The sequence below is a fragment of the Aquila chrysaetos genome, chromosome 2, assembly GCF_900496995.4.
Source record: "Aquila chrysaetos chrysaetos chromosome 2, bAquChr1.4, whole genome shotgun sequence".
Classification (NCBI taxonomy): domain Eukaryota; kingdom Metazoa; phylum Chordata; class Aves; order Accipitriformes; family Accipitridae; genus Aquila; species Aquila chrysaetos.
In genome coordinates, this window is record NC_044005.1 from 14,671,689 (window position 1) to 14,682,149 (window position 10,461).

The 10,461-nt window shown below is 44.3% G+C and overlaps 1 protein-coding gene across 3 annotated transcripts in view; it reads right to left on the reverse strand.

The window, feature by feature from the left end:
• Nucleotides 1-10,127, reverse strand: part of EVL (Enah/Vasp-like) — a 155,453-nt gene extending 145,326 nt beyond the window's left edge. For all 3 annotated transcript variants that reach the window (XM_041118546.1, XM_030041116.1, XM_030041091.1), the window contains exon 1: nucleotides 10,054-10,127. In XM_041118546.1, the coding sequence (XP_040974480.1) occupies nucleotides 10,054-10,112 (59 nt within the window). In that variant the 5' untranslated portion in view covers nucleotides 10,113-10,127. The remainder of the gene's footprint in view (nucleotides 1-10,053) is intronic.
• Nucleotides 10,128-10,461: the final 334 nt, after the last annotated feature.

Here is a 10,461-nt window from a genome sequence, read left to right on the forward strand (position 1 = left end):
GCTGCTATTAGATGAGCGCAACATTAAGTGACATGAGTATTATCAGACAGTGTTGGTGCCTGGAAAATACAAGCAATGCTGGACCCTTGGGCTGCCTCTGCTCCAGGCTCACCACCTGCCCTTTCTCCAAAGACATGACAGCTCTAGCTGGATATTACCTTTGGCACTGTAGTGGTGCAGGGTTGGGGACAGAGATCAGCCTGTACAGCTGCCTCCTCCCCTCCTCACAAACAGAAAGGTGCTGGGCAAAGCAGAAAAGAGCTGAAATGTTATATTGGGTCAGTACGAGGACAGGAACGGCAAGAACAGGTCAAAGGTAAAGACAGTTGAGGAGAGGATCCGATATCCTGGGGAGAAGGATATTTTGTACCCTTTGTGGGACATAAAATCTGAAGGATAGATACTAGTCCCACAACCTGAGTGTGTTGACCTCACCTTCTGTCCCTTGACCTCTCAACCTCTCCAAAAACTTTATTATTTAACAGTATTGTTGATGCTCGAGGGTGTCCTTTCTGGTATCAGTGTCATGACAGATCCATACTGCACTGCTCATCGTTGTGCCCCAGGTCTCCAACATCAGTGTGGCCTGGAGTTCCTCTTCCCTCAGGACTTCACTAAATTGTGCGGCTTAAGTCTCCGCAATATTTTTATATTCCGCTGGTTTATCATATGGACAGGGGATTCAGCAACATCCACAGTGATTTTTAGCTTATAATCACAACTTTCTTCTCTAAGCCCTCTTTCTCTTTCAACTACTTCTTCTGAAACCATTTCAAAATGCTGCTGTGATAATCTTCTCTCTCCTCTCTCATTCTCCCCATACAACTCCAAGTCTAAAATGCTTCTGTCTGACGCCTTCCCTTCACTTTATTATTTATCTTTATCATGCTGGCTCTTTTAACCCACCACAGTTTCCAAGGCATCAGGAACATAAAGGAAATGTTCCCAAGGACTGTAAGGAACAAAAGGGTGATAGCAGACTAGATTATTCCTAAACAATCCTACACTTACATAAACAGAAGGTAGCACTCAACAAATGAGTAGTTAAAAAAAAAGGGTATAGAGACATAATTATAATAAAAACATATGTGAATCTGCTCAGGAATACAGAAATACCAGGAATTTTTCATTTTACTTTTGAAAACCCGCTTTCTCTACATACTTTGGACCAGACAGAGGTCCAAAGGGGTCTTTGGCCTCTTTTGACCAACATACCGAGTTCTCCTCCAGCAAATATTCCTGGGGAGGGGAAAAAAGGCACGCAACACTTGCAAGTTATCACTGCACAAACACAGGAGATTCCTCGCTGAAGAACCGTATAAAGGAAACTGTCACGGAGCCAAAATATTCTCTTGTGACAGCCAAGCTTCTTGCAACTTCCCAAATAAGGCCATGACTTTAAAGAGCATGTCTTTTCAAAGCCTCATTGATTTTCATCGCCTCATGAAGAAGCACATTGTTTATGTGTCTGGGTGTGCTGATATTAAAACAGGATGAGATGGGCACAGCTCGGTGGTTTCAAAGCCTGGTTTCCAGACAGAATGAACCAAATAATCACAGGAAGCTTCTAGAGGCTGACAGCACCCCTTTGGCCACTATTTTGGAGTGATTCCTTGTGCAGGCTGAAACTAGGTGTGAAGATGCTAACAGGGACAGCCAGCATTTCCTAGTACACTGGGGATAGATTTCAAGCAAATTTTGAAGCACAATATTATATTCCTTCCAGCCTCCCAAAGTTCAGACAGTTTTGCATCAAAGTTAGGGTTCATGTTAAAGTTCAGGCCAGGTTTCAGGTCATCTCTCTATTTTTCAAATACCAGTTTACTCAGCTTCAGAGAAAGAAAGAAAAAAAAAAAGCTATGGAATTAGATCAACTTTGCTGTATCTAGTTTGTATTTATTATCTATTCTTTTCCTGAAGCCTCTCCAATAGTTTCAACTTGGCAAATTGTTGAAAATTATTAGGTGCTTCAGTTCTGCTACTTATTTTACACTTGAAGCACAGCACTGTGAAATAGGATTTTTTTTTTTCACAATCCTTTGAAAACAAAACAAGTCCTTAAAAACAACCTATGCAAAAACTTGCAGCCATTCCAGTTATCCGGTCTTTGCAATTATAATGTATCCGTTCCTATAATAACCATATGGCAAAAAATACACTCACAGAACTTTAAAGCCATGGACAGAAGAGGAAGAAAAGCAGTAAGAAAGTGGGTCAGTAGAGCTTGTGTATATTGAAAGCACAAGCTACTTAGGTGATGGCTATTCAGAAGGTACATGCTGTAGTCCTACATAGGCACAAAGGAGACAAAAAGCTAAAGGAAAACAGTACAAGCCACAGCCAAGTAATACATGACAGTTGTACCTAAACACTGAGCAAATCAAACAAAAAAGGGTTGACCAGAGGTGAAACGAGTCCCCACCCTCTCCACCTTGATCACACATTCACACTCCTGCCTTTAGCCTGTGGAGCACCACGCAGCCACAAACCAGGTCAAAAGCTGGCTAATCCAACAGAAAACTGATGAATTTGCTTTAGCTGGATTAACAAATGAACAAGACATCCCACAACAAAATGCTCATGAATTCCCACACAAGGAGAGTGGTGGGAAGGTCCTTCTAGAGCGAGGGGTAATAAACACACAGTTATACCAGTTTAGGCATAACTAATAAACTGTCCTGTAGGGTTTATCTACATGAGAAAACTCTAGAAAGGTAATCTGAATTAACATTTCTGTAATGAATCAAACCACATTACATCCCTGCAGACACACTCATTATTAATTAAATCAACCCTATTTCATATTTAGTATAATTTACTTTGATGTGAATTAAGCTTAATCAAATTAAGGTCACTTGAATGCTGAATCAGAGAATATATATAATGGTTTAATTTAGTTTACCAAATTTACTTTACATTCACATTTTTGGTGATTTGGATTAGTTTTCCTTCACATCCTTGTGCAGACAGCTTTAGAATAGAGAGAGACAGCAGAAGAGATGCTGGAGAACTCCGCCCAAAACCAACAGTTTTGAGCTGTCAATGAATTCATTCCCAGGAAAGGGGTACTAGAAGTTGCGTATCCTGCTGAGGACAGGTTGGCAGGGCTGCTGCATGCTCACTCTCCATGAACGCTCTCCCCTGTCTCTCCATCTTTACTATAGCTCCTCTGGAGCCCAGAGGCTGGAGAGAGAATCAAACCCTGCAAGTCTTCACCTCTCCATCCTACTGCATTTGCAATATCTGAACAGATGTTGATGAGCCATGAGAAATGCATGTCCTGAAGGAAACTGAGGCATCTGATGTGGTTATTTTTTAAATAGCAGGCCACTAAAATGTTTGATGTGTTTTGTACTATTAGGAAAACACAGCAGCTATCAAAGTTGATTTTAATAAAATAACAAAAATCATAAAAGCCCACTTCTTCAGGCAGATGTGTTAAAGTCATTTGTCATGTTTATTTCACAGTTTTAAGGTCATATTCTAATTTTGCTTACCCTGCTCCAACACTTTAAAAAGTCACCACTGCGTCTTCTAGCAAACTCCATTCGCATTCCTCTTACATGACTATGCTTTTTACCATTAAAGAGATTTTTCTGTATATAAAGATATGTAGACAAATGCACTCTGTCGTATTTAGGGCACTAGTCATCTGATATTTTCTGCGATGCAGGTACCATCTGTGAAGCTGAACTGCAGTTCAGGCCTATCATATTGAAATGGGTGTTGGGGAATCAGAGATGGAAATTGATATTAGATTATAATCCCACTGCATTCAAATAGAAGGTGAAGACTCCAGCAAGGTCAGGCTTAACCATAACCTCTAATACCCAAGGATACCTCTACAATGTTTGCTCAGGGAACCTTTAGCTGGGTTGTTTGTTTTGCGGTGTCCACTCAGGATTATCATCTTTTAAGGGTCACAAAAGGTGTCCAAACCTCCAAAGCAAAAGGATGATGAACAGACCATGATGGCAATAACAGATGACAGCTGGTATCAGGGTGCAACTAAGTCTGCAGTGACAGACTGACCAAAGAGATCAAAGACTGCAGACCAGTGTCAAGAATAAGAGGCCATAGAAAGCATTCCTGAGTAAGGAAGAAGGACTATTGTTTTAGCAATTTAGCATGGAAATCCTTAGCAAACCACTGGGTTAATCAGACCGTGCAGTGATTTAAATTTGAGCTCCCAGAAGCATGAAGTCACCACCAAGAGGAGGGTCGGACATGGAGCATCATTTCCACTTGGGCTGCCCCGATGCGCCCTGGCCCCACTACAGCCTTCCCTCCCGCTCCCCGCACCGCTGCCGGTGTGATGCTGACAGACATTTACACAGCTCCATGGTGAACCGGTTCAGGGGATGGAGCCAGCTGAAAACAATGCCACTTTGCTTTCAGACTGGGAGCACTGACTAAACCGGACCCGCACCAGTACCGACGCCAGAGCCCCCGCCACACTCAGGACAGCTAAATGCACGATGCGAGGCATTCGCCCCACACACCTCCAAACAAGCTTCATAGCTTGAGACATGTCCTTGTGTGCATTTATTGCTCTTCCAAACTCATTTCCATCTTCCCTAGCTTGCTGCCTGGCTCAGTCTCCCCTCTGCTATTTCTGTAACACTCTCATATTTAATACCATGAAATTTTAAAATAGTATGCTGGCTCAGGGTTTTTGAGATCCTGCAAAGAGTTGCAGTCACGCAGTTCTGGCACTATTTTTGTTTAGCAAGACAGGACAGAAGAGACAAGCAGGCCCTTGCAGCTCATCCTTGGGCAACATCTTGAGGACCACAAAACGAAGGGGCGTTCCCTGGGGTCAACATGACAGGCCCAGTGGGACCCCCCCCCCATTCCTCAGTTATGCTAAACAATGCCCATCTTTCTGTTCACTTATTTCCATTTTTGCTCATGAATCCCCAAAAGGGGATCACCTGCCTCACCAGGCCAGTTCCACCAGCCCCAGTGTTCCCCACCACTTCTCAGCAAACCTACTCCTTGTACCACCCGCCTGCCTCCTCCGCTCCTCTGAGGGCAGGGTTTGTTTTTGACTTACTGCCAGGTTTTCCATTAATAATTGTTCATTTGGGGGAAGAGTATTTTAAACAAGAGATGCTGACGTTCCTATTTGTGTATGTTAAAAGTGAGGACTTCCATACACAGGAGAGGAGTAGGGTAGCTTTTGGCTCCCTTCCTAAAAGCTACAAAATTTCCCCTGCTGAGCTCAGCCTTCACATGAAGAAGCAAGCCTTCATCGCTCCATCAGACCCCAATCCTGTCAATACTTGCACATGTACTTAAATTTATTACGGTCAGTGGTCTTATCACAACGGTCATTAGGTTCACAAACATCAAGGATGCTGTTCCCAGTAATAAGGTCAAGAATGTGTACAAGGCTTTTCAAGATTAGGACCTTAATGCTATAGCATCAGCCGGCTTTCCTCCTGCCTCCCGCATTAGAGGTGGGCAGCTGGAATCCCCGCGGATGGAGGGGGATGGCCGTCTCCAGGCTGACTTGCAGATAGAGCAAGGCACTGCTCTGGACTGCTCCTGGGTGTGCGATGAGCTAGACTGCCCCAGGGATCACCACTCACCACGGCAATCTCGGTGGCAGTTGTATGTGATTCATATGCTGTGAACGAGCGTTTGACAGCTCAACGCCAATTAAAACAAATAGACACAATGCCAAGAGTCAGCAGGTCAGGCTCTGGGAGGATCCATCACAACGCCGGGCCACCAGCGGAGGTATAGGGAGGATCCATCGCTGGGCTACCGGTGGAGTCATAAGACGGTGTTGTGAGTTACAAACAACAAACAGGGACAGATATAGGACATTTTATTAAGCATACGGATAAAATGAATATAGAAGTCCATGTTCTCTCTCTTCCACTTATCTGTCTAGTCAAAGAAATTACTTGCCTGAGAATAGCAAGGCTGCTTTATTTGGGTGATTCAGACCCTTACTTCTCAACATAACAGCTGTGGGATCAAAAATTGACTGAGATTCACCTAGATGATGTATTTAGTTATTTAACAGAAAGATTAGCATGCAAATGTATTGCAGCGCTCAACACTAATTCATGACAAAGTCAGAATATTAAAGTTACCTCATTCTGTCAAAATATGCTAGTCCAGTATTTCTCTCATTTTAATTCACAAATCCTTTTCAAAAAGGAATTCACAGATTATCTCAAATCCCAGTACTGTTTGGCAGGTGGGAACAAGAGTGACAGACAAAACACAGTCATTTTATTAAATGATAAGTTTAGTATAAAAAACATTTTAACTAGGTAATAAGAACAGTAAGGAGCTAATGGGCATGGGTACATACATACAAACTGCATGAAAATATGTGCATATGTGGATGATTTTAACTTCCTTGTTTCTGATTTTTGAAGGTTTTTGTAGGCATTTTTGAACTCTCTTTTGATGTCCTCTGGACCACAAACCACAAATTGAGCAGTGCTGGTCTATTCAGTGCCGAAGATATATTCCTACTCATCCAGCATGTGTAACAGACTTATTTCCAATTTCAGCTTTTTCACTTGAATTTACCTTTTTAAGCTAACCTTTTATCATGAGCATTCAACAGTCCTGGTTGTGTTTAGCTGTTCCTGCTGCATGCAAACATACACCCATGCAACATCACTGCAGCCAACCTCCTCATCTGTGTACAGCTACAGAAAAAAAAAAGGATACAGCATGCAATTAAAGGGATTATGGTGACCATGGCCCTACTTTTTGCTAATACCATTTCAGTGTATTTTCTAGATCTCCTCGTTACTGAGGGAGTGGCTTACTGATGAGGGATAAAGGAAGGAAGCACAAGGAGGAAGCAATGCACATGCTGACTAAGCAGCAGCAAATGATGGGAAAGGGAAAAGAAGAAAGAAGAGGAAGGAATGAATGGACAGCAATATACAAGGAACTCTACTATAATGCTTAGCACTTAGTATAAATATGCTTGTCATCCTCAGAAATGCTTTTTGAACAGGAGACTCCATTCTAGCAAAGCAAGGACTTCAACAGGACCAAACTTAAGCATATCCTTAAATCCTATGCTAGACTGAGACCTAGCAACTTAATCATCTTAATTCCCTCTCAGGTAAGTACTGTCATCCTCCAGCAGATAAAGAAATGAAGCCAAAAAGGTTAAGGGATTTAGCAGCCGCAGACCAGACGAGGAAGCACGGCATATCTGCACTGTGGAGCTCACCACAACGACAAGGACCAGGCCTGAACAGCCTCGCTGCAAAGCCAGACCCAAACTGCCATGTCCTCCTTGCTGGAGCATCTACCCGTGCCTGCACCTGTGGCACGCTACAGTACTACATTAAGCCGAGTTTCTCTACACAGCTTGCTTCCCCCTCCACCTCCCCCCAGTAAATCACAGAAAAACATTGTCGTGGTTTAACCCCAGCCGGTAACTAAGCACCACGCCGCCACTCACTCCCCCCCTCACCCTGCCCCATCCCCAATGGGATGGGGGATAGAATCAGGAAAACACAAGTAAAACTCATGGGTTGAGATAAGAACAGGTTAATAGAACAGAAAGGAAGAAACCAATAATGATAATAACAACAATAATAAAATTACAATAGTAATATTGGAACATACAAAACAAGCGATGCACAATGCAATTGCTCACCACTCGCCGACTGATGCCCAGTTAGTTCCCAAGCAGCCATCCCCCCAGGCCAGCTCCCCCCAGTTTATATACTGGGCATGACATCACATGGTATGGAATACCCCTTTGGCCAGTTTGGGTCAGCTGTCCTGGCTGTGTCCCCTCCCAACTTGTTGTGCCCCTCCAGCCCTCTTGCTGGCTGGGCATCAGAAGCTGAAAAATCCTTGACTTGGCATAAACACTACTTAGCAACAACTGAAAACATCAGTGTGTTATCAACATTCTTCTCATACTGAATCCAAGACTATAGCAGCTACTAGGAAGACAATTAACTCTATCTCAGCTGAAACCAGGACAAACATGTCTATCCATCCTGGTACTTATGTGAAGCTGAAGAAAGACAAGAAAACTGAGAGCTCAAGTTACAGGAATGACACCTACTGCCTGAGAAATGAATTGCTCACCTAAACAAGATCTGCACTCAATGGCGAGGGGTTTCCAGAGAATAAAGCACCACACGGACAAGAGCTGGCAATGTGCGCTCGCAGCCCGGAAAGCCAATTGTACCCTGGGCTGCATCAAAAGAAGCGTGGCCAGCAGGTCGAGGGAGGTGACTCTCCCCCTCTACTCTGCTCTCGTGAGAGCCCACCTGGAGCGCTGCATGCAGCTCCAGGGCTCCCAACATAAGGAGGACATGGACCTGTTGGAGCAAGTCCAGAGGAGGGCCACGAAGATGGTCAGAGGGCTGGAGCACCTCCCCTGTGAAGAAAGGCTGAGGGACTGGCCTGGAGAATAAAAGGCTCCAGGGAGACCTTAGTGCAGCCTTTCAGTACTTAAAGGGGCCTTATAAGAAAGATGGAGACTTTTTTACCAGGACCTGTAGTGACAGGACAAGGGGCAACAGGTTTAAACTGAAAAAGGGTAGGTTCACATTAGACATAAGGAAGAAATTTTTTACGATGAGGGCGGTGAGACACTGGAACAGCTTGGCCAGAGAAGTTGTGGATGACCCAACCCTGGATGGGGCTTTGAGCAACCTGATCTAGTGAAGATGTCCCTGCCCATGGCAGCGGGGTTGGACTAGATGATCTTTAAAGGTCCCTTCTGACCCAAACCATTCTGTGACTCTGTGATTCTATGAAAGACGCCCAGCCTCACTGCTATCAGGGTGATTGCACGAAAGCCCACAGGAAATTCAGGCAGGAAGGGAGGTTTAGTGATGAGAAGAAAGGTATTGAATTCCTGGTCAACAGTATATATAACTCAGGGGGAAAAAAACACCTCCATCATGAACTCAGGTGAAAAATACCTTTTTCCGGACAGGCATCATGGGTAGTAGTTAAAAAATGCTCATCCATACTACCAGCTAGGCTACGCACTTTGTAGTGCAACCACTGGGAAGCCTGAGTTGGAGGGTCTGCAGTGGGTAAGAGGAAGAGCAGGAGTAGCATCTCAGTAAAAGCTAAATTTTAATTTATAGTAATAGCATTCCCTGGAGAAACAGTTTCCTGAGCATTTCTGGTGGTGCCAGGGAGCACTGTCTCAATCTTTCAGCCTCCTGCTTGCTCCCACCCTATATATACACCCTTTGTGTATGGAAAGTGTGAATTTTCTTTTATTCTGTCTTCGTGTGTAAAGACTTCATGATCTGGTTCACCCTACCAAACCACAAATGGCTAAATTGGCACAGCTGAGGGGAGCAGGAATGAGAACTCAGAAGAAACGTATAAACTAACACTGAACTTGAAACAAATGTAAGGCTTGAATGCCTACATCAAGAAGGAAACTCGAAAGTTTCTGGCCCCCACATGTCTCTCCCACTCCAGGACTGTGAAATATCCAGTGAAATGTAATGCTTCACTAGTTGTTGTGATGTTACAGAATGGCACTTTGGATAGTCAGAAATGTGAAGGAGGTTTCCAGGCTCAAATTTTTGGTAAGGACTTGCCGAGTCTGTCTCCTGTGATTAACAAAACCAGATATTCTTAATGCTTTTATAACTCTCAAGTGAAGAATAGTCTTGGAAAGACTGTCAATACCATTCTGAGTGTTTGCTCAATGCAAAAAGGCAAAGTCTCACGGGAAGAAACATTCTGCAGTGCTAAATACCCCAGAAAATGAAAAAGAAAAAATAAGACCAAATTTAAACTGTTTTCAATTTTGCACGGTCACAACCCAGCCTGAAACACACTTTGAGTGTTACTGGGTGACGTGTGTGCACACCCATGAACACAGAACCATCACCGGGAGAACGTGCCGGATGAACCATCAGGTTACTCTGCTTCCTCCAGCGCAGGCTACAAACGCCTCTGCTAGCCCGAGTACTGGGAAACAGCCTGTCCTTACACTGCAAAGCTCCCCGTGGGCTAATTAGCCAGGAACAAGGTAGATTAACCCAAGCAAGGCTGTGCGCTGCCATGACTTACACCCCGGGGGCCTCAGGGCAGCCTGTCTGGAGGTCTGGTGTCTTCTCCCTGGGCTGCATTACGGCCGTACTCCTGCAGGGATGGGGGCTTTTCTGGAGCGCGGCTCAAATGCGTCTTGGTGGAAGCTCTGAGCCGTAGCAGGACGGCTTTCGGTCGCTCCCCCTCATTATGGCGCATTAGATCAAAAAGCAGATGAAATGGAAGTCTTGGGTAGGTGACTGCGGATGAAATCTGCCTAAGGGAGAACAACAGGGTGAGATGAAGAAGCGGTGGCACAGCTACTCCACCTCTCCTCCCTGCTCCTGAGAAACTGAACCTAGAAAAAGGAAAAGGGGGGGAAGCACTGTGGATCCCTAGTGTTTTGCAATGGCTGTGAAGAAACCAGAAAATATATCTTGAAACTTCCCC